At 41.8% G+C, this 24,771-nt stretch overlaps 1 protein-coding gene across 1 annotated transcript in view; it reads left to right on the top strand.

The window, feature by feature from the left end:
* LOC104257761 (SPNS lysolipid transporter 2, sphingosine-1-phosphate) overlaps window positions 1–24,771 on the top strand; it is a 138,135-nt gene that overhangs the window by 17,338 nt on the left and 96,026 nt on the right. Inside the window, exon 2 of the mRNA XM_059829131.1 lies at window positions 19,860–19,925. Within this exon, the coding sequence (XP_059685114.1) occupies window positions 19,860–19,925 (66 nt within the window). The remainder of the gene's footprint in view (window positions 1–19,859; window positions 19,926–24,771) is intronic.

Raw genomic sequence — 24,771 nt, 5'->3', positions numbered from 1 at the left:
ACCTGCATACCTAATTTCCTTTCACACCTCTTGTTTGCAGCTGATGTTAGTGTGTATTAAAACATGAAGCTTTCCCTGCATGATGCTGAGAGAGAGTGAGCGTGTGTGCAAACAGGAGAAAGAGGGTAAGGGCTTTTAAGTAAAAATATGATGATGGATGGCATTTAAATACCTGTACTTTGACAGAAATTGATGATGTATTTCAGAGCCTATCAATTAGTATGATGGACTGGTGAGGAAATTGATGCAACTCAAAGCACTTTGGGAGGCTCTGGAACTAGTCTGTATCTAGCTGGAGCAATGGAGGCAAGGGTTAAGACCTGCTTCTGCTGAAATAACATGTGGTTGGTCCTTTCTGAAGGCTTACTTGAATATTTGTGGGCAGTAACATTGTTAATTTTGTCTTATAAGGAAAATCAGTTACTGTTTTCTGCAGGGAGGAGAAAGTACAGCAAAAACACCCATTCCCCTTTCCCTCCCAGGTGTTTTTGCTCCCACTCTAACTGTGGGGATGGCCACACAAGTAGCTGCTTTGGCAGGTGACTTGGGGAGCAGCAGCAAGTGGGTCAGGGCAGGGCACGTAGGTGGGAATAAGCAGCTGATAAGGTAATGGGGCACTGTGCTGATCAGATAAGAAAGATAAAGCAATTACATCTTTGTGGGGGTAAAAAAACCGGACAAATAATTTGTCCTTTATCAGGACAGACAGCCATAGTAGTATTTTGGTAGCGAAGCAAAAGGCAGAGGACTTTATTTACTTCTAGCTTTACAGGAGCAGGGCTTGTTTTACAGCAGTAATATGAAAAACAGGGCGTTGAGTTGGTCAGGGTACCTGTCAGAGTGACAGAAATGGTGCATTGTTTTCTTACGTTCTCCTTTCATTTCTCTATTAACCTGTGGCCTTGTTGTCTTGTGTCTGAGCAAGCTTTTTGTATTAGGAATCATCATTGTTCTGTTTGTAAAAAATAAATAGAAGGGTCATAGTGTCTGATGGAAACTTACACCCTACAGATGGTAATTGCCACAACTGTGGCCAGAATAATGAGCAGGCCTTTCAAGTTTGCCATGAAAATGAGAGATAAATACTTTTTGGGTGTGATTGAGTTGTATTCTGGGTTTGGAGCCTGTTTTTTTCTGTTTTGGGGATTTTCTGCACAACCATGCAGTTTTGTAGAGTTAAATCTTAAAGAATTCAGTAACTGCAGTAACAACTGTTTTAAGGAGAGTGCCAAATATCGCAAGGGTAAACAGACGCACAGGAGACGGCAGTTCTTAAATCCTGCTTCTTAAAAAGATAGGACTGATCCTGTAAAGCCCCAGCATGAGGCAGAGTGTGTGGTGTTGTCAGATGGGAAGCTAAAACAAGACAAATGTCTGCTGGTGACTCTAAAAAGATTTGCCTTCTGTGGAGCTTCTATGGAGCTTCTGCTTTCCTTGCTGAAGTCGGGAGAAGGTTTCTCATGACTCCATCTACCTTTATTAACCTCCTTCCTTCAGTCCTACTGCCAAGATCATAATCTTTACCCTGAAATGGCCCATTTCCCTAAAACTTGCTGTAAAAATAAGTACTTAAACATTGTGTAAGCATAAAGTTTATTCGAGAGTATGTAGTAGGGAATCAAGAAGTCTTTTGCATCTATGTTTAAATAGTTCTTGCAGTATGACTGCCATTAGGTTTAGACTATTTTGTTGATGCTGTTGCTCCACCACAGCAGAAATCTCACTCCAGCTGTGTATGTGAAGGGTGTAAATATCAGAACTAGCAATTTTCTTTAAGCATTTTCTTTGCATTTGAATGGAGCACAAAAAAAAGCATCTGATCTGACAAGCAAACCTGATGATGGCTCTAGGAAAACACTTTTTTGTTTTTGTTTTCAAAGCAATTTCTGCAGCTTTTCTCCACTTCTCTATTGCACAATTTAGCTGAATGGAGATGTATCATGCCTCCAGCACACAGCAGGATCCTTATGTCTGTAGATGTTTTATGCAGTCTTTTCTTTTTGCAGTATCCTAGGGTGGTGTGCCTGAGGTGAATATTTTCTTTCTCCTCACCCCCAAAAATTGGTATTAATAACAACATAAAACTAGGAAATAATGCAAAAAAGAAGGTATAAGTAGGATGGAGTATGTCTGTATTTGACAAATGTAATTGTCATTTCTAACACCTGCATCTTCTAACATCTAACATCTTCTGTTGTCCCTGAACATCTGCAGTCCTCTTCTGGGCCCTTAGAGCATCAGAAGATAGGGAACAGCAGTTCATGACCCCACTTACAAGTTGATGAATTAACAGTATTCTCCGAAATTCCAGGTCATTTAAAAGTAATTGCAAGAGATTTCTCTCAGTCTCTGCCATTTCAGATATGAAATTGTATTTTTTTCTTGTAGCAGACACTTGGTAGGAATGCAACTAAGTAAAGAAAAAAATCTGAAGTCAGTTCAAGATTGGATAGGGTTATGTGTGTACTTTTAAATAACGATCATATAAAAGTCAAACTGCTGATCATGTTTCTGAACACAGAAGGAAACCCCACTACATTTGGGTTCAGTTTTAGTGTGCATGGAGCAGTTCTGATTTCTTAGTCAGTTCCATCACGAAGTGGGAGCGAAATGAGCAGGAGACGAAACCAAAATCAAATCCATTGCATGGGAATTCAAGTGACATGAAAGGCAAGTTTTTCTGACTCTATATATCTTACAGTCCTAGTAAATCCAGCATTTTAGGATTTGGTTATACTTCCATGTAGAAATCTCTTGGTTAAAACAGTGCCTTGAGAAAAGGACAGATGGTAACCCTTTCTCGACTTCTGTAGTGAATAAATGGGTGACTATGATCCTTCTGGCTATTAGCAGTGATATATATTAGGAAGCTGGTAATTTTCCATGTGTTTGCTACATGTCTTAGGTTTCATGCAACACTGCACCACTGCTATAAGTATTAAAAAGCAGTAGATAAGTGAGAGGCACTTCTCCAACCATTTTTGTTCTCTGTCCAACTTTTCAAGAACAACCAGCTATGTGACAGTTCCTCAAAACTGCATCAGTTTCCTTGGGGATCACCAGGTGCCTTCTAAGCATGCCTGGGGTATTTCAAGCGAGGTGTTAATAAGACTCATTTCCTAGGAAGATTTGTGTTCCAGATTTATATATGCATTAGCACAAATGATTTTCCCCTCAGTAACTTCTCGTTTTCTGTACATTTTTGATCCTTATGAAGTTTAAGTCTGTGGTCAGAGACTGCAGGAAGCTGACGGAGTATGAACAAGACTTTCAAGGTGATCTACTTAGGAATTTTTGTTCCTTATTAATTACCATTGTTGTAATGAACAGGTGGCTAGTGTAGTGGGCAGAAGTAGCACAAAGAGCAGTTTTTCATATTTCTAAGAAATGCATGGCTGGTAAAGAAAGCCTACTGGTTTGTTTCCTTTCCCAAACCGCTTGCATTTGGTCCTTCCTCACTTTCTGCAGTGCCAAATCAGGTAGAGCACAGCGAGTGTACAGCTTTGCAGTGTGCACAGATCTCTTTCAACTTGCCACAGAGAGAGGAAGAAATTGGAGAACATAGATGGAATTGTCTTTTGTTTGATTTCCTTCCTCTCATTGCTGCTGTCATGAACACACGAAAATTACCTCCAGCAAAACACTTAAGCTGAGATATAATCTGCCAAGGGAATTTGGGCATACAGTACCTGCTTAAAATAACAATAAATTAGACAATTGGATGCCATATTCTCCACGCAGCTTTGAAAGTCTCTGCCTTGAAGTGTAATTACAAATAAGATTTAAACAATGCCATTTATTTATACAGCTTGCTATGAGTCATGAATTGCACCTTTCTAAATTAATGAAAAGATTAATTTTCTCTTGTTTTCATTTCCATCATCTCCAGTACCTTGTGGGGAATAGCTTACAGAGTAATGACTTCTGGGACCCCATCTGAAAACCATTCCAATGCGGAGGTTGGTGAGGAATGCTGCAGCTCCCTTGGTAAAGTGCGTACCTCCTGGGAGCAGCTGGCATGCCTGTTCAGACCTGCACAGAGCTATCTGCTGGTGTTTGGGTGGCATTTGTGTCTGGCTGTTGGACTGACTTGAAAGCGCCCTCGCTAGCTTGGCATCTGCCTGTTTGAAAATAAAGTTCTTTGTGCTATGGTAGCTTGCATATCTATCTTGTCAGGTCCTTGTGGATTTACCTACCATCCATATATGCTAAAACATGTTCAACGGTGAGCTATATCCGTACTATAGTGTGTTCTGCACTTCTATACAGACCAAACCTCTCTTGGTTCAGTACTGAGGGATTGACATAAGCAGCGGTCAGCGGGTGGTCTCCAGCCCAGCTTCCCAGTACGTTATCTTGCAGACCATGTGGGTACTCATAGTCAAGCATGATTCCAGCCAATGTCACGAGCAGAAGGAATAAAGGCTTTTGGGCATGGCATGCTTATGCAAGACCTTAAGTCTGCTCTCCACCTGCAATATGTATACCCCTGCAGCAGAATTCTTGACAAGGAGTTTGTTTTATCTGAGAATTGCTTTATCTGACAGCACCAATTTCGGTGCTCAGAGTTTGAAGTACTTTCTGAATCCTCATTTACTTTACATTTACTGACTGCACAGGCACTTTGCAATACTTTTGTGAGTTACTTGAAATAATCAGACAGCAATAAGGTTTTTTCCCCCCCTTTGCCTCAGACTGGCACTGCTTTTTTTTTTATTTCATCCCCTCTGTATTATGCAGCATTCTAATGGGCATACAACTAAGATGCTTTATTTTCTGCTCAACATCTAAATCAAGAATAAATGATCAAAAGGGTTGACATGTGTCCTAAAAGTACCGCCTTTAATACCAGTGACTGAAGTGCAGGACCAAAGAGTGTGGATTACTGTTCAGATTGAGGGCTGGATTGCCTTTTAATTTTAAAATGAATCTTTTCTTTTTCTTCTCTATTCAGTGAGAAAGCATGTTCACAGGACCCCAACAGGCTGTTTCTTCAAAGGGAGCGCTGCCTTTTATGTTCTGTACAAGTTTTGGCTGCTAAGCATTTTCTTCCTGACCCCATCTCTTCAGCTGTTTAGATATTACTGTGCAAAAGTAGGGTGTGAGTAGGGAGGGAAAGATAAATGCTGTTTGCTTTATTTCAGTGATAGTCCCTTATGTGCAGCACCTGTGTCCAATCTTATCTTTGAAGATTTAAGTTTTCCACTTCACACATGAAAACATCCTGAGATAAGGAATGAGAGTTAGGGACTGTCTATCCTGAAAGTGATGCTTTATTAGCCAGCTATGAAACTTAAGGTTATTAAACACCATTGCAAGAAATTTTCCTAGTTCCATTTTTCACCAGAGTGGTGTGGTGTTTTATCTTACTAAAAGACTGACAATGTTGACTAACAGAAGTGAGAGTTGTAACTGACACGGGATAATGCACGCATTTCTGTGTTTATAGATACAGTGGAATAATACTGCTGATTTGCTTCTGTATAGAGACGAAAAGCAGCTATGGCTGGCTTCAGATCTATAGTGCATATAGCTGTTCTGAAACAGGAACGTCACTCTGGAATAAAATGTGGCCACTATCACCAAAATAAAAGAACTTCAGCAATTCCTGTAAATGAAGACATGAATCGCAATGGAAGCAGTTTCTTTTAAACAGAGGGTATTTTGTAAGTCAGTCTCTCTCTAGGTTGTTCTTTATTCCCCTCACCCCTTACTGTTTTCATCCATTGGCCAATTTTGGCCACACTTGAAGAAGGAAGACTTCTCAAAGATACAATGCCGCTGGAGGTTTCATAGAAATTTGGAGCCAGGGAAATGAGGGAGTCCCTGTAACATGAGCTTAATGTTTATTAGATGTGAAAGAAACCACAAAAGCAAAAGATTTTGAACATCCGCCACCTCTAAAAAAGCTTGGAGAATGCTGTTGCAAGACATAAAGCCATAGGAAAACAGGGATCATTAGTTCTGCTTTTAGGAAATAATTTTTTGCTATAAACTTGCTGTGAACTGGCTCGTGGGACATTGCCAAGCCTTTCTTTGAAAAGACGTGGGCTTCTCTGAGCTATGTGCTGTGGTTAACTCTTGATCTTGTGATTAGCTGTCCTGACTCTGTGGTGCACCTGTCATTAAGGAATTAATGCACGTTTCATGAGCAGAAGCTTAACAAATTAGAGCCCTTTACTGTTTATAGTTAAGGGGGGAAACCCAAACTCCTCCTTTAGCTAGCTGTATTGCAGTGTCTCCTGAAACAAGTGGAAGCTGTGTCCTTTTTTTCTTCTACTGTGTATTAATTATCACAAATTAAAGTGTAGGTGACTTGCTGACAGCAATTTAAAAAAAATCTGACTCTTGAGAAATGAAGGGTTCAACACCACCCTATTTTTTAAAAAACAAAAAAGTTTCTGTGCAAGGTGAAGGAAAGGTTTTTCTGGGTCCTGGAAAGAATGTACAATTATTAATTTTTTTTCCCAGGTTCCTGTCCTCATCTATTTTTTAAGAAATTCATTACTGAATGCCCTGAGGGATAGTCATGGAATTTGGTATCACTTTGAAATTCACGCAATGAAGTTAGAGTTAGAACTGTATTTGTCACTAGATGATGTTGAAGTACGGCATCTAACGCTCCTCGCACGCTGCAGGAAGAACCAGGGTTCGTCTTTGGCAAAGGAGAAAGCCTGCTCTGGTGGGAGCAAATAAGTAGGGAGCTTGAGTCTCTTTCTGGGCTGTGCTGCTCAGTTATATGTGAGCTCAGATGTATCGCCGCATCGCTCACAGCGTCCCTTTCCCCATGTTTAAAACGGGTAATGATAGTGACCTAAATGATAAATGCTTAGTACTTCCTAGATAAAAAGCACTGTAGAAAAGATGTTTCCGTTCGTACAAGTCTTGTTAAATTCCCAAGTGCTTGTTAATATGATTTCATTGCAACATTTCTCGGCAGTAACTATGCTCACTATGGTGTGTTTATCCACAGAAAATGTTTCCTTTTCTTCAATCCTAGTTTTTCCGTCAGAGTGGCGGTAAATTTTTGATTCCTTGTTTCACCTTGCAACAGTTAAAACAGAGGCAGGCCTGTCAGCTTTGTCGTATCACAGACGCCAGTTACTGTGAAATCAGACCTTTGATCAAAGGCCTTTATGTTTGCAATATCAGAGGCTCAGCAGCCTTTATCACCTACCCACAATCTACAACTAAAGTTTGAACATGGAAAGTGGTTAAAATGGGTCTGCTTTACCAACATAGAAATAAAAGCTGCCCTAAATCAGAGAGCCTCTCTCTCCTAATAACAACAACAAAAATGTTCCCGTCTTTTATTTGGGACGAACATGTCTTTAATTAATCTTCCTTCTCCTAATTTCCCTTTCATCTGGGGCTCTTCTAAGCACTTCACAAGAACATAATAACCAAGCCCTAGTGTATCTGTGACACACATGATTATTGTTATTATCTTCATTAGGCTAATGCAGACTCTGAAATTCTGCGTGATCAAATAACTTACCCAAGGTTAAATAGTGATGTAGTGTCAGGATTGGGAACAGTGCAGTTCCGTCTCTTAAGCCTGGGCTGAATTCAGGTTTTCCTAACGTGGGTGAGTCATTTAGGAGTGTGCATTGCTGTCCTGTTACCAAAGCCCTTCTCGTAGAGGTCCTGTGGCAATGCGGTTAGGCAAAAACCAAAACGTTGCTGTGGAGGGTGTTTTAGCTTCAGAAATTGCTACAATTCGCACTGAATAAAATGCTCTATAAATAAAAGAGGGCAAGCCTTGTTTGTGCTATAAGGCTTTCCTGGTATCACCGTAGTCACGTGGCTACACCAATGACCCCTTCCAATTATAGTGAAGCCCTAGCTGTCATGCTTATTTTAGTGCACTCTATTCTCATCTAAGTACACACCCTCATGCAGGTGTAAGGTTTTATACACAGATTTTACTGCTATATCAGCCACGGAGCTATTGTGGAACATAGTAAATTCCTTAATAGGTCACATTTAAGAAGCTAGACTGATGCATTTAAATAATCTCCTGTGATAACTCCAAAGCTGGTTTCTTTTCTCTTTTCCTTAATAGCGTTGTGGGTAAGCTCTGGGTTCCTTAACAAGCGTTTGTGCCCTACACAGATCTTCTTTGAATACCTGTGCGCCTTACTAATTAACTGTCCAAAGCCACTTGCCTTGTCAGCTAGATGAATTTAAAGACACATTGCTTAAAATAACTAATGCAGCCATTGACGGTTGGGCACCATGCTTGATCATTTCGTAGCACAGCTTGACCAGGACCCAGAAGGAAATAAAAATGCTTAATGCATTTCTGTGGGAGGTGTGTGCACATGCGTGTGTGCACATGTATGTGTGCAGAGGAGGAGTGTCGCGTTGCTTTGTGCTCAGGGAAAGATGATTTTTCAATCAGTGGGAGATGTTGGAGTGAGCAATGGCAGAAGGGCATTTCCACTCGTACACAGATTAAAAAATGCCCATGATTAGAGGACCGCAGTGGCTGCTTTAAAGAGCTATGGAAGAAAACCCAAGAGTGTTCCAGGATCCTGCATTGGCAATGTGTATTAATATACCCGCAATTCTCATCTGTGGAGAAAAATGTCTCCCTCAGGTCATGTGAGGATATGAAAAAACCTCTTCTGAACAGGACCTTTTGATTTATTTACATCACACATGTAGTAGGATTCTTGTGGAGATCAACGCCCTTGTGCTGGGAGAGTTCCCCAAGTGAATGCAAGAATGGGGAGAGGGAAGGACGGAGGGAATATGCATTGGGTATGAGAAGCTGCTGTACGGATCATGGTGCACTCCAGATCCGGAGATGGGTGAGGAGACCCAGAAGGTCCCAGTTGTGGTGCTCTGGAGAGAAGAGGGAAAACAGGTGGATGAAAGGGAGCAGTGTGCAAGGGTGGCCTTGGAGTAGCTTTATCTTCCTTTCTTTATGCAGGATGACAGACTCATAAACCTATTTGCCATGTTCAGCAGCGGTGTCTCAGAGATGTTTAAAGCATATATTTAACAGTAAGGGTCATTCTGGGATTACTAAAGTTAGGGTAGGTATTTTTATCTGCAGGCAAAAGCTTTTTCATCTGGAAGTTAAAACAAGAAGATTTAGGTAGCTACTTGAAATAGTAGGGCTTTGTTGTTGGGGGTTTTTTTCTGTTTTTTTTTTTTTTTTACAGATTTTCTGTCATCTTAGAAGTGGGAACCAAGTTAGCATCATAGTTTCATCCAGGTTTTTATCTGTGGAGGATATACTATAGGCAATTCCAGCTTTTCCTGCTTTTGCACTTGAAGCCTCCTGATCCTCTCCAGATCTAGGTTGCAGAGGGAGGTTTGTGTAGTGGACATTAACTAGCATTGCAGAGCCACTTTTTAAAATCAGTATGCAGCTTGGCAGGAGTGCTGGAGATGTGCTCATATACCCCTATGCCGGCATGAAGTTGATTACCAAAACTCTCTTATTAGCCCGGGACCATGGCAGTAGATGTGTCGTGCTTTGACTGAGAAACTGGTGGTTCTGCAGAGCAGAAGCCTGCCTGGAATGTGCCTGACGGTCCCTGCCGGGCTGCTTTACCACCTGGCTGCTGTTCTGCAGGCCACTCTGTACAGGGTACCTCTGCATCTGGAATCTCCCCTGCCTTTTATATAACATTCTTTGTAGCAAAAAAGAATAGAAAGCTCCTTACAATTACATACAAATATACCAGCGTGGCCTGGACAGCTTGTGATGTTCCAAAATAGCTTTGAGGCATTGCTAAGCAGAAGCAAAATGCAAATGAGAAATGAGATGCACTCACTTGGAAGTATGTCCAATCTGAGTGCATGTTTCTACAGATTTGCTAGAAATCTTCTTAACTGGAGAAATTAGCTGTCAACTGCTGTAAATCATCAGTCACTAATTAACCCAGTTGTTCACTCATATCTCAGTCTTCTGTGTCACAAAAGGGTGTGTGGCAGTAGAAGGGGAGGGAGTGGGTAAAAAATCCTCACTCACTGGAGCCTGTGACATGAGAGAACATAGTCTTTCTTCCGTTAGCCTTCACAACCTTGAAATCAGCGTTTTTTATTTCTCTCTAAATAATTTTTTTAGTTTAACATTTCAAATCAAATTTTATTATAGTAAAATGTGATGTATTGACAGCCCTGGAGACATAGCTGCTTATGCATAGAAGGTGCACCTGATAGCACAGGCTTTTTGGTGGGCTTCCTCTTCCCAACCTGCCTGAAAATCTCGAGTCCGACAGAGGCTGTGTCAGAAGGTAACAGTGCAAGTTCTCATGGTCTGTGTGAATGAGGCAGGCAACAAAATGACCAGCTAGAGGTTATGCTTACACGGAATTAGGCTGAGAACTGTTATCCTCATGTCATGCACACCATTAGTTCTTGGGTTAGTACTATTAAAATATTTGCATGTACTTTGGCTGGTTCTAAGCAAGTAATATCTGACTGTTTACTAGATAAGGGGTTATTGAGCACCCAGTAGGATATGGTAGTATGCTTCAAATGTATTTGGTTAAAAACTAAGCAAGAAGATGTAAAAGTAAAGGCATCAAATTGATTCTGAGAACAAGAGCCTAATCATTGTGTATTGTCTCTAGAAGAAGGTGTAAATGACTCTTTCTGTTGTTGATTTTGTCTAGCCAGAAAACCATGAGAATAGAGCTGTGAAGCCCATAACCACATCTGTACAAAGCCAGCAAAAATCTCCAAAATCTCTCCAAAAAGAGATTTTGTAGATACTTATTTTAATTTCCTTGCAATTTGTGGCTCATGCCAGTTTCCTGACTCATTGTCACTCCAGTCTGGTGATACGCCAAGTTTTCCAATAAGGAAAACAAGGGAGTGGTGAGTCACTGGTTGAATTCGTATGCACTTGATTTGCTCTATCATTATCTATACTGTTTTTATTTATTTTAATTAGCTCATATACAGAGTCTCTGAGATATGTTTCATTGCATGAATTAGCTAGACTTGTTAGTCTCCTGTAAAGATTAGAAAGCCAGAAGACAACTAGAGCTTGTGGTGGCAGGCCCACTTTTTTCTGCCATAGCATGCACAAGGAGAGTATGAATGGGGGGAGTCTCTGAATTTTCTAAGATTTGAATAAGTGAAATAATAATGTTCGTATTTTTTGAGGCTCTGCTCTTTGGTCTGAAAATCTGTTAAGGCTGCTGCTTAGATCTAAAATGTCACTAGAGTAGCCTTTTCCCTCAGTAAAGATTGTGTTTTGTTCTGTGTTAGAGCAGAGGTACTGGAGTGCAAAGCATGCCTTGCTTGGTTTGTGTGAATTCAAAAACTAGAAAGAAGGTCTGAATTGAGTCCTGAGATAGAGATGCTGGGTATGGGAGAAAGGTCTGGCCAACTTCATCTGAAAGCTGTCAATGATTCCTATCATTTCAGATGACTAACATAAACCTTAGCTACTACTTATGTTTCTGACAGTTGTTTGAAGTTGTAACAGCTTCTGATTTTTACCATTCCACATAAAGCAATCTTTCCAAGTCTCAATGAATAAGTTTGGTTTTAAGTTCAGGTCTAGGTGCCAATTCATTTTAGCCTGTCCTTTTGGCCAAATCACATCATTTCTCTCTAATTGAAGTCATCCCTTGGCTTGGGAGAATTGCAAGGCTGATTAGGATAGGCTAAGGCGGGAGTCTCACAGTGAGATGAGGCAGGGGTGAAATTAAGGATCTCTTTGTAGGGAGCTGTGTGGCTGGGGTGGAAAGAAGAGCAAAGTGACCCTGTGAGCTTAGTCTCAGATTTCACCCATGTCATTTTGCAGTTTTACTGGTGAGAGCTGTTGTTGCATTGGATCATAAATGGAAAATCTTCCATGTTTTGGTATTTATTTAAGCTCTTGGGCTCATGTTGGCCAAGTATTCCATGTTCCCCATTTGACAAGGTCTTGCTTCCCAGCCATAGTCCTGGGAACAGGCCTACACTGTAATTAGGGAGATGAGGCATTTGATTAGGGTGTGGTTTTGCTAGTGAGGCACCCAACATTTGGCAGCCATGGTTGCATTCAAATTCCTATTTGTTTTGTTTTGATTTTTTTTTTTTTTAATCTGAGCAGGACTAGCTGTCCTATGCTGCCTTCCCTAGACGCCCTGACCCTGTGTTAATGATGCCTTGTGCTAATCGATTCTACACCTGATGAACATTTTTTTGTCCCCTCCCACTCTTGCAGACAATTTTGTGCTTTGCATACAACATTACAGTGGAGTTCTAGCTGTGTTAGAGGAACCATTATTTATTACTACGTAGCCCCTGCCAGAGAGGGAGGGAGAAGTTGTTTTTAAATATATTTTCTTCTCCAAGCCCTTGGTTAATTGCATTCCTTATTTTTTTTTTTCCTAATGCTTAATTACTTGTTACATGCCATGCAGGTAAGCTAGTAGCCTTTGGGAATGAGTGAATAGCTCAGACACTTCCCCACTGATACTATAATAATGATAAAAACATTGAATGGAAAAAGTGGGTGTGACAGGTGGTGCAAGTCTCTGAGGATAATACTGGGTTTTGATTCAGGATAGGAATGTCACTACAAAGCAGAGAAATTTTTATTTCGTTTCCCAAGCAGTAGCGTGCTTGCAGGGTGTACAGCACCTATCCACTGAAAATGCTACTCTGGGTAAACAGCAAGTCCTCCTGTGTGTCAGAGCTACAGATGTATGCCCTTACGGGTTTGCATTCTATTTCAAACGCAGTCTTCTGAGACGAGCCTTCACCCCCTCACCTTTCTGTATGTGCAGGTAGTGGGAGGCTATTGGTGTCTGTGAAGGCTTTGAACTCTCCCGTTTGCCTACCCTGGGGTTTTGTCAGCAGATTTTTAAGCAGCTGTTTCACGGCCTGTGAATGAGGGCAGTGCTGGGCACTGAGACCCTGGCTCATTCTCATCTTCGCCTTGAACTGCTGTGCTGGATTTCTCTCTTCACGGTGCTCCGCTCTATTCTCAGGGAAACCCCTTTCTGAACGTGCCACTGTGGGTGCTGGCAGTTTCTTTTCAATGCTTTCTAGGTCACAAGTTACTTGCATGTCAGTGTGAGCCGACCTTAGGAAACCCTTGTTTTGATTTGTCTAGTTGCTGGGTTTGTTTTATTTGTTTCTTTTTAATCCTGCAACACTATTTCAAAATCAAAGACTATTTCACCAGTGCGTATTGTCATGTCACGCAACAGTGGGAATTAGTTTAGCAGAAGGAAGGTCTGTGTGCATGTCCTAAGGAAGCTCCTGTCGGTGTTTTCAAGCACGATGTCACCCCTCATTTAGCAGTACTTACAGAGCAGGCCTGCTTCTTTTTGCATGTAAGTCAGGGAACGCTTTCATGGCAATCCAGAGGAGGTGGTACTGTGTTTTAGTTCCAGACTTGCTAGTTCTGGTAGCAGTGGGAATTTATCTTGAGCTACAAATATCAGCAGGGCTACCATGGTGGTTTTCTGCAGCTGAGTATTTAAATAGGGTCCAAATTGTGAAGCTGGTGTTTAATAGCTAGTGGGTGGCTGAGCTGAAGCCAGCTCCTTTGAAGGGAAGGCATCTGTGTGTGAACTGCAGTCACACCTTGGGGTTGCAGTGAAGATACAATCAGAGAGACCTCAGAATAAACTTCTCTCCACCTAATCTTTTCACATGTCTCTGAACAGACAGGTGTGTACACCACTCCTGTGCCTCCTTAATGCGTTATTTGAGGCAGGTTCAATATGGCTGCAGGCATGAGGAAGAGCCTGATGGTAGGAAGGTGGCTTGCGCCTTGTGCTCGGAGGCCAGGGCTGGGCTATCCCTGCTTAGTTAGCTCCACCTGAGGGAGCTGGTCCTGGAAGAACCAGGGAGCATAGCCTGGGAAGGAAAATGCCTTCATAAGGAGGAGAGGTAGGTAGCAACAGGTAATGGAAGAAAAAGAGTTGTCAGTACAGAGTCTGCTCTGGCTCTTCGGAAGCCAAGAGAGTGTGTGTGTCTGGGTTCTCCTCCACCTCCTTTGAGGCTTCCCCAAAGAGCAGTGCAAGTCCAGGGCTGCAGTGGGGCAGGAGAGAGGGTGCTGGGGGCACACATGATTGCTGTCAGTGCCCAGCCTGCATCGTGTGCAAAGTTGTGTGCTGGTTCCTTTCAGGCACCATAATTTTTCCCCATTAAAGGATACCTTTAAAAATGCATGTGTTTTTTAAGTAAGTAGTTACGTTGGCCAATGGTATTGCAGCACTCATGCAGTGTTTAAAGAATGTGCGTTGGCATTACTGATGCAAGGCTTGGTGAGCTGAAAACCTGTGGCATTGTTCCTGTAGCTTTGTGCTCTGTGCACATGCTAACTCTACGTTTTGCACCTGCCTTGGAAGCAGTTTGGAATCAAATCATGATGTTTTGTTTTGGTGAGTGGAAAATGGGGCTCCCCCAGGGAAGCTCTAATGTCTTTTTGCTTTGAAATTGTGATTTCATTGTGGCTGAGCTTATGAACACTGTTTCTTACCATGGAGACTCTTTATTCATGTATACAGGTAGCAGTAGTTAAATGAAAAGCCCACATTTCTTTTAAATATAAAGGAAAATCAAGGCACTCTGCACATTAGATTTGCTATGGAGTAGTTCTGTAAATGATGGCTAACACAAGAAACATCTGTACTAAGCTGACTTTCTCTTCAGAGCGTCTTTTTACCTTGTATCAGGTGACCTTCCAGTCCTGCAACTTTTGTGTTGTCATAGCTGTGGTCAGGAACACAAAGCCTATCTAGGCCAGCAGCTTGCCTCATGCGTGGTCTGTACAACCTACCTCCCTGTTTGAAGCCTGAATCGCGCACTTCCAGGAAAATTCGCCTTTGCCAAAGCATTTCCCCTAAATCAGAGATAACTTAGGCCATTAAATGTGGACTTGCATTCCAAAAGCCTCAGAATCAGGTCTTTTATATTCACTGTTTGTAAATTGGCCATTAAAAATGGCAACAGTACTCTGTATCCTGCACTAGATCCTAGAAAACCCTCTGACACTGTGAGTGGGTGAGGTCGGCCACATTCCTCTTCCCCATTTACTTGACATTCCCTCCCTATCTAACACTCCACACCCAAATTGCTCTTAAAAGTCCTCTTCATGCCCACTGCCCACAAGAATCCGATAACTGCCTTGCTGTCTTTGTCAGGTACTTAGACACTAGTGCGGCAGGCCTAGTAGAGTAACCTAGATAGGGCTGAAGTAACTAGTCATTCCTCTGTCTGGGTCTCCCAGTAAGTCCTGTCTCTGTGCCCATCTTGATCAGCACTCCTGGCTAGGTGCTGCCCATATTTCATCTCATTGAGTTCCAAGCTCTACATCAGCATTAACAGTGTCTGGTTCAGCTGGTAAGGTACCTTAGAAGGTTGGCACTATGTTTCCTGTATGATTGTTCAGTCCTGAAAATGCCAAATGTGCTTAAGAAATAATAGGTGATAGGACTAATGTGTACCATGTAATCATAAAGACATCCCAAATGGCCATCAGCCCTTCTGAGAGGCTGTCTTAGGAAGAGTGGTGCCTGTTAGCTGCTCATGGCTATTTTGAGATCCTCCTGGGACATAGGTATGAACTTTAATCCAAGAAAGGCCTTGTCAGCCACATGTGGCGGCTTCCCTTTCTTCGATTGCATCAGGTGTTGTGAGACACCTGGGAGCACATCTCTACAAGCAACATGATCATTGTCTGGAGCCTGGCTCCAGCTGTCTCTGCCTTCCCATCATCCAGAAGCAGAAGGGAAAGTCAAAAGCTCTATCATTTTCCTGTATTCTCCCCTGGTCTATCATTGCTTAATTGTATCCCTAATTCTTATTAAAGTTTGAGGTGAGTCATTGCCATGGTGAGGTGGAAACAGAGCTGAGCAAATTTAGGAGAGGAGGAGTGTCTTTCTAAGTGAGCGTGCTGAGCAGGAAAACTCCCACAGCAGAGAGAAACTCCTATCACTTCATAGATGTGTTGCATCATCTGCTTGCTGCTGCCTCTAATTTAATGCTCTAAATCCCGTATGAAAACACCTGTAGTCCAAAGAGAATATAGAATAGACTTGGAGTACGAAATTAATGCCAATTAGACATGCAGATCTCTCTTAATCATCTGAGACCTTCTTCCAAGCTCACACAGGGCTTATAATTGTGGTTCTATATTGTTCTGTTGCATTGACTGTCCACAGAACCCACTTCCCTCTCCACCAGCAGAATAAAGTTGTAGGCTTAATCCAAGGTGGCTGCACTTCAGTGTCCTAAATGTATTACATTTGCGGCTACAGTAGTTCAAGCTTGTAAAACACATTATGATCTCTTGTGGAAAAAAGCACTGTAGAACTGTAAAGCCATTGTCACTGGACAGATAATTTCTTTGTAATGAACTAGAAGACCTCCTCTGCTTTACTGTATAGGCACCATTATAATCCCTTGCACTTGCTGCTCTGGTTTCTGATGCAAATCCAAAAAAAATCTTCTTTCTGAGGCTATGTTTTCCGTCACATCCCAGGCCTCCTGCTCCTTGTAACTTTTGGTGGTTTAATGTGCATCTCTGGCATCCTGGCATGGCTGGGGATATGTTGCTGTAGGCAGGGCAGGCACCTTTCAGGGTGGTGGAGGGAGCTCTGGATATGTGTGTGTATTCCATTATGGGATTAGGAGCACAGAATCCCAGAGTAATTGAGACTGGAAGGGACCTGTGGAGATAAAACCTAGTCCAATCCCCCCGCTCAAAGGATCTGCCTCCTTGGACAGTTTCAATAAGGCAGGGCTACAGCTCTTAATCTCCCTTTTCCCATCACTGAATCAGTCCCCTGTGGCAGGACAGTAGGTTGTGCCATTTTGCTTCTTGCACAGGTGAGATTCTGTTACTGGCTTGCTCTTGACCCTTGTGCACCTGCTAGTTTAGAAAGTATGAATCCTGCTTGGTGATCACTTTGGCATAGAGGTTTCTACCATGAAACCAACATGCACTAAGTGCCTGGTTAGTCTGCGCTAGCTTTGGGGTGAATGTTCTTCCATCAGTTACCATCCTAACTAGAGTGTTTGCTGGGAACAGTACAGTTGCAGTGTCCCTTACTACTTTGTTTTTCTTTGCAGACTTTAGGTAATATACTTGTAGCCTGTTTCACAGAGTTTAATTGTTAAAATGAACATCTATCATCATGCCAGTGGGAGTTGAAGACCCATCCTGAAAGAAAGGCGAGTGCAGAGCTTAGCCCTTTGTTACTGAATAAAACAACTGCAAGTTGACGGGCTGGACAGGCATCCACCGGGAAGCCATTTGCCCATGGATCAGGAGGTGAATGGGCATCACTTTGACCACCCAGTGATGTACCTGCTTGGATTTAAGTCTTGTATTGAATGTGTCTGTAAAAGTAAGGAGAGCTTGGATCCCTCTGACTTGGCTTCTCCAGCTGGAGTATCTGGGGCTCAGCTGCGGGGATTTAGTAGGATATTTCATTTCTGTGTAGCACAACGGAGTGATGACAGGAGAGCATAAGAAAACATCGTATTCGGTGTTTCCTCTCTTCTTCCATGTTCTTCTTGAGAATGTTGATGGGTTTATCTTCTATTAAATTGGGATTATAGTACCCAGAAGTTGTTCTGACTCACTGAGCTTCACCTTATGTGGGCAGCCTGGGACCAACCAATAATGGAGAACAAATAGAAGGTGTTCAGAGCTGGTTAAGCTGAGTAAGGTTTCTAGGTTGGGTTGCAAGAGAACCGGTTTTTTGTGCAAGGGTGGGACACCGAGGGGCGTATGTAAGTCATCTAAGCCACAGAGGGTTTTGCTAGGCAAATGCATAATTTATTTTTGTTCATCAGATATTGCCTGGATAATGGTATCTCAGTTATTAATGGAGCAAATGAGGGAAGGACAGCCAAGAAATGCCAGGGCACTTTGAAAATGGAGGTAAATGTGCCATTCAAGAGGAAACTAAGAAGTTCCTGATGGAATTGTAGTAGACAACAATGCTCCAAAGGAAAAGAAAGGCCAGGGGAACACTGTATTAGGCTGGATGTAATCAGGCACTTAATACTTAAGAGAATTACAGAATCACAGAATAGTCAAGGTTGAAATGACCTCTGGAGATCATCTAGTCCAACCCCACTGCTACAAGCAGGGTCAGCTAGAGCAGGTTGCTTAGGACTGTGTCTTGCTGGGTTTTGAGTATCTCCAGGGATGGGGAAACAACAACCTCTCTGGACAACCTGTTCCAGTGTTTGACCACCCTCACAGTAAAAAAGTTTTTTCTTAGGTTTAAATGGAATTTCCTGGATTTCAGTTTGTGCCCTTTGCCTCTTTTCACTGGGCACCAGTGTTGAGAGCCTGGCTTTGTCTTCTTTACCCCCTCTCCTATCAAGTACGAATACACATTGATAAGATTCACACCGTTCCCCATCCTGAGCCTTCTCTGCGTAGGGCTAAACAGTCTGATAGAGAGTACAGAAGTGGGGATTGTTGTCGGAAGTTGAACTAATGTTACTGGGCAGATATTGGTAGTCTGAAGCCAACCTGAATGCTGCCCTGAGTAAATGGTGATGTACAAGTAGTATGGAATAGGACAAATGAGCTTTTTTGGTTTTTCCTTCCTTCTCTGTATCTTTTTTTCCTTTAGGACCTTTAATTTATGTCTGTTTTCTTGGCATGGTCCCAGATGTCTTCTGGGAATAGTTATCTCTGGGTCTTTTATCTCTTTGTGTTTGTCATTTAATGTGATCCTAGCAGTCCCAAAAGCTAAGATATTTATGGTGAGTGAGTTCGGGTTGGTGCTTAGTTGATTCCCGTGACCTGCAGTGATGAGCCAAATCACTTTGGATAAAGCTTCGGATCAAATTTTGAACTGGAGGTGAACTTTTATAGATGTTCAGTATCGTTGGAGAATGGTGTTTCTTGTTTTTAAAAAAGGAAACTTGCATATCCTCAGTTTTGGGGAAGACAGTAGCCTACATAAGGAAGTACCAGCTATTAAGAGAGCAACTGTCTCTGTTCTAGACCCAGAGTGCAGTTTGTTTAGACCGTAGACAAACGTTCAGGCCTATGGATCTGTATCTGACACAACTGGACCACCTACAGCTTGGCAAATGTGTGTCCCCCAAGATGAGTTATAAAAGCTCTCTTGTGGGTTTTCCCTGTTGGCTAGTTGGTTACAAAAGCATGCCTATTCACATGTAGCTGACATTACAGGTATTAATATGTTTGATACCCAAGTGCTAAATCTAGCTGAATATGTAAATACTACAAAACCTGTTAATTTTGCTTATGCCAATTAATATATTGGGGGTTCAGGGAAGAGAGGAGGTTGGGTTTGGTTCTGCTTGTAGTTGCTTTAAAGCTAAGCATTTGGTCACTTACCCACCTTTACTAATCTATTTTAAATTTATTTTCTACATTTGTTTCGGAAATGAGAACCCCCCCAAACTAGTTAAATGTGAAAACTTCCATCATTGCTCCTATCGATGTGTCATATCTCCTCCCAACAGAGTTTTGTTAAAACTTGTCTTGGATTCAATTTGTCTGTCTTATCAAACCATTTGAAGCACCTAAGGCGCAGAATCAGTTTCCCTGTATTTTGTAAAATAACAGAAGTAAGTGATCTGGATTCTGCAGAAAACAAACAAAAAGAAAACCCTGATCTTATTTAAGTAGAAAGGAAAGACCAGTTTCTCATGCATGAAGATTTCATTCCCGAGCTCTTAGTATGATGTTCTATCTACCTACCTCTGCTTTTGTTGTAGTAGCCCAAAATTATGTACATGTACAGAAAATAAGCCAATGTGCAAACTTTAGAAGTTATGTGTCTAAACTACCGGAATTTGAAGCTTTGCTGATGCTTCACAAAAGGTTTGAGTTATATGCTTTTCAAAGGCTGAAGGCACTGAGTTTCTTCTCTCTGTTTTCCTTGCAGGTGTGTTACTAGACATCCAGCAGCACTTTGGAGTCAAAGACAGTGGGGCTGGCTTATTACAGACAGGTAAGAGTATTTGTTTTCTCGCTAGTTTTTGTAACCTTCCTCTTCTGAGAAGGGCACTTTCAGATTTCTTCAGTTATGGCCCTTGGGCACATTGGCTGTGAAATACACTCTTACTGGGAAGATGAGTGAACATGAGGGTTTTTTTGGTTTTGATTTGCTGGTGGGCAGGAGATCAGGGCTCAGAATGACTTGAGTGCAGAATGGGCCAAAAGCAAACAAACCCAATGATATTATTTATGACAACTAAATTCAAATAGGAGATGGCTACTTCCCCTAGATCAGAAAACTCATGATAAACCAACAGCAGGATCCTGTTGTTCCCACTTCTCTTAACTCTCTGTAGGTTGGTAATAAGTGTGATGCCCTTCATGTGCTCTACAGAGAATCTGATGAATGTACAGTAATTGGGAGTACAGTATGGCATGAAAATGTAAAACTCATCAGGACAAGTACCTGAGGATGAGAATGGCAGGAATGGCTAACAATCATTGCATTCATGGTAGCTCATTGATTAACAATATTCCTATGATTTTGGTGCTGTTAGCTTCAGACATGTCTCTCCTTGTGTCTAAGGAAGAAGGATTATTGCAATTGTGATGTCCTTTTAACGTAGCAGGCATTTTAACGTTGCAAACATCTGCAGGCAGAGCTGCACAACCCCAGGACAAACCTAGCTTTTCTGGCCTCTAGTCCTGAGGTGGTTTAGAGGAATGCCTTTGTCAATGGGCTGGATCTGATTACATTGAGTAGCAGTCTCATGTAGTTATGACAGCACATTTGATCTTTATGGAGGGTTGAAAGGACTAGCCAGAGAGCAAATGCAGTATTTTAAGGAGAGAAACAGTCTGGTTTGGAAACTTCCTGCAGAATTATTAGTTGGAGTCATAGATTTGTGGTGCTGTGGTTGTCTTGTCACTGTCATCTATCTGAGGAACCACACTGGAACAATTATATCTCTGAAAAAATTAGAATTCAAGTAGGATTAGAAATAGTATGCCAGAAAGACTTTTTTTTCCATGCTTTTTTTCTTATGCTATCACAGTGGATACCAAATGCCTGTCAGGAGCTTGTCCGTGAAACTGTAGCCAACACTAAAGAGTATAAAATCATTCATTCTTTATGATCACACTGGAGGTGAGAATGTTCTGGAGCTCCGTCATTTGGCCTTCGATTTCAAACTATGTGAACCACTGCAGTATCTCCTTCTTTTTATTTTCTGCAACCCATGGCACAGCAGGGTCCTCATCTGTGGTTACAGCTTCTTGGTAATATTGCAATACACACAATTAATAACAGTTTGTATTAGGGCTTTAAAAATGCTCTCCCTGTGGGACAGCAGAGTTCAGCTAAGCTGATGTGTGCAGCACATGTCCAGCACAGAAGGCCTGAGCTTTACAAGTGTTACTGATTATAAGTAGCATCAATCAGTTATGCCCAAAGTGGCACTGGTTGTCCGTCAGGCTCTTTTCTACAGCAATTATTTGTATTTATTTATTGTACTCAGAGGAACAGGTCCTCAATGTATCACGAGACACAAAGTGCCTTCAAGAAAATATTCTGGTGGAAAACGACACTTGCCAAAGCATATATTTAATCTTTATTCCGCTCAGTGGATGAAATCCTTCTGCAGATGATTTACTGACAGCAAGTAAGAGCTAAGCTCCAACTGGGCATTTAATTTGTTAATTGCAAGAAATGTTATTTATTTCTCTAGCAAACATACAGGGCATCTGAAAACAGCGTCACTGAGATATTGCAAGATTGCTGCTGAGTGTGTCAAGAGTTTTGTAATTGATAACTGTTGCTTTAAGAAAAGCAACACTTTTTTCTTGGTTTTTTTTGCTGATCTGAAAACTGAGGGCTTGACTTTGCCCCTGCAATATAGATAATAACGTATTAATCACAGTGCCATCACAGGAAAAAAGTGCTCGCAAAATAAAACACCATTTCACGTAAGTAAGGGTAGGGGCGCATAACTGGAAACTTATTAAATTTATTACTTCAGCTTAACAAGTTTCTGTGTTGGCAGCTGGCCCATAGCCCATATACCCTTAACCCTGGTGAAATAAAACACGCTGGCCTAAACCACCATAAACACTACTGTTAATCTTTTGTTTGTTCTCTAAGTCTGACCTCTCTAGATGTGCAGGTTGGGGAAAATGGATGCAGAGTGTAAAAGCATTTGACCAAGGTTGCAGAGGAAGCCTATAGTAGAGCTGGGATCAGGACTGATGTCTCCCAGACCTCTGCCTTAACCTTGAACAGTTCCTTTGCGAGCAGAGAGACAGAAATATCATCTTATTCCCAGGAGATGGTCCTGCTAACTAATTGAGTGATGTGAGACGAAAGACTGCTCATTCTGAATATGTCCTCTGAATAAAGAGTGGATTAGTCCTCAGGTTGTTAATCCTGCATCTAAATGAGTCCTAAATTAATTTACAATGTTAATGAGGGGGAATGAAATGTAGTATTCACTGACAGTTCATATCACTCATCAAACAGGCTTTAAAAAATGAAAAAGAAAATCCTTTTAACTGAGAAACAAGGCTGCACACAGTTTTAGCAAGAGAAGGTACTGAAAACTCAAAGAGCAAGGGGAAAACAAATCCACCAAAGGCAATGTATGACCCTGCATTCATACCATAACCCATTCTTTGCAGGCACAGCCACTCTCATAGCTCTCTCACTGCAAACATTCAAAAGCGAATTCATACAGCCTCAGCTTCTGCTGCTCTCTGGAAAGGAAAGGTGGCTGGTTTCTTAGGAATTGCAAAGACAGAATTTGAATTTTTGTCTTCTTTTATATTAATCCCAAGATACAAACAGCTCTTTGCTTAAGAGATACAATGAAAACTGGTTAGAGGGGCACTGTAACTCCTGTACAGAAAAATCATAGGGACACTCCAGCCTCATCCATAATGGAAAGGAGCAGAACGTGGTAGTCTCTGCAGCAAGGATCCTGTGACAGCAAAGGACACACTGACAGATGGATCGCAATTGCTGCTTGCTCAGTAGCATTGCAGAGTAACAGGCATATAACTATGTTTATTCCAGAGCCTCAGTTATCTCTTGGTGATGCTATAATTCTGCGCTGATCTTCCTTTTTAAAGCACTACATACACAGTTATATAAATACTAGTTAAGTTTACTTATCCCTCCTACAGGTCTGCGTCCAAGCTTTCTTGTGCTTTTCATTTCTTACTGGTTGCTCTTCCCAGATGGAGAAAGGATAATCCAGGCTGATCTCAAAAGGTGATAGAGCATCTCCTTGCCTACTTGAGCTGTACAGCTGTAGTCAGTCAATATGTTTATAAGGCAAACCATACAAAAAGTCTTTCCCATATGTGGAATTAGGTAGGAGCAGCAATTTGGACTCATCAAAACTACAGGCTTCTAAAAACACAAAGAGTAAGAAGATGGATAACTGGATTTGTAGAACTGCTTCAAAATAGTGTTATCCTTCCATATATATTAGACCACAGTAGTAGTGCCCTAGTGCTGTACTCTGGTTTTCACTAGTTTTTTTCCCCTTCTCTCTTCATTTTTTGTGCTTTATTGCTCTGTCTGCTTTCCTTGCCCTTGGATTTATTTTGCTTTTGTGTCTCTTCCCAGTGTCTATTTAGCACACCAGAACTCTGATAATAATAGTGCTTGGCTCTCAATACAGTTTGTCTTCTGTAGATCTCAGGTTGTTTTATATAGGGAGGGATAATGAGGCTTGCCCTTTTCTACAGATGGGGAAACCAAGAAGGCCAGATGGGAGAAATTACCTGTCCAAAGTCACACAGCGGGTCTTGGGCCGAGCCAGAATGAGAACTGCAGTCCAGTTCCTGAACATGCAGCATTCAACTAGGTTAATGCTTAGACCCAGAGATTTGATCCTTGTTAATGGGCACCTTAATCTTCTAGCCTAGGCAGCTCAAGCTCAGGGGAAGGGACATAAAACAGCAGGGACTTCTGCAAGTGGAAACTGTGAGGCATCAAATGGAGGATATGGCAAGAATTCCATTGAAGAGGGGAAGAGTGTCTGTCTTCAGAAAGAGCATAGGGATGTCATTAGAGGAAATCCTGGTAACCAAAAGTTTATACCATAAGGTCAGAAGCAAGGAAATGTAAGGAAGCGAGAGATCTGGAAGGACTCAATAAAGGTGAATAATCGTAGATAGCTGGGACTCTGAAATAACTTGTCTCTTCTCATGTGGAGAGAGATGGGCATTCTCCCAAATGTCTTTCAGCCCCTGGTTTCCCAGGAAGCCTAGCAATGCCAGGTACTTTCTTAAGTCTTGTTGTGGACTCATTTTTCCTGTAAGGGTCAATTCCAACTAAAACCTCTGTTCAGTTGAAAAGTGAAACCTTTACCTACCTGAGTTCCCCTACCTCTTGAGCTGACCTAGTGTAACCTTGCACTAGACTGCATGTGCAGTGAGTAGGGGACTTGAAATAGTGGAGTGCAATGATGTGACAAATCAGACTTGCTAAATTGAAGGTTTTTCTTTCAAATCCCTTTGACGCCCATCTTCTTGTCATCGGCTTATGATGACAGCCTATACTGCTCTAACACTTTTTATTTATTCCACACAGAGACCACCTCCTCTGGATGCTAACCTTGAATATGTGTGTATTACATGAGTTGCAGGTGCCACATGTTTCTTTTCTACCATCTGCTTCTACCTCAATAGATACTGTCTTGCTCTTCATCTGTGCTATGCATAACTGAATGAAATCTTCATCTTTCACTTGCTACTGCACCTGCTTAACTGCTCTTCTTGCTAGAACAGCGGAACTCATGTTCTGGACACTTTCCTGTTTTCTATTTAAAATTCATGGGCTTTCCTTTTGAGTGAAT

This window comes from Gavia stellata, chromosome 25 (genome assembly GCF_030936135.1).
Source record: "Gavia stellata isolate bGavSte3 chromosome 25, bGavSte3.hap2, whole genome shotgun sequence".
Classification (NCBI taxonomy): Eukaryota; Metazoa; Chordata; class Aves; order Gaviiformes; family Gaviidae; genus Gavia; species Gavia stellata.
This window is presented reverse-complemented; position numbering and strand designations above follow the sequence as displayed.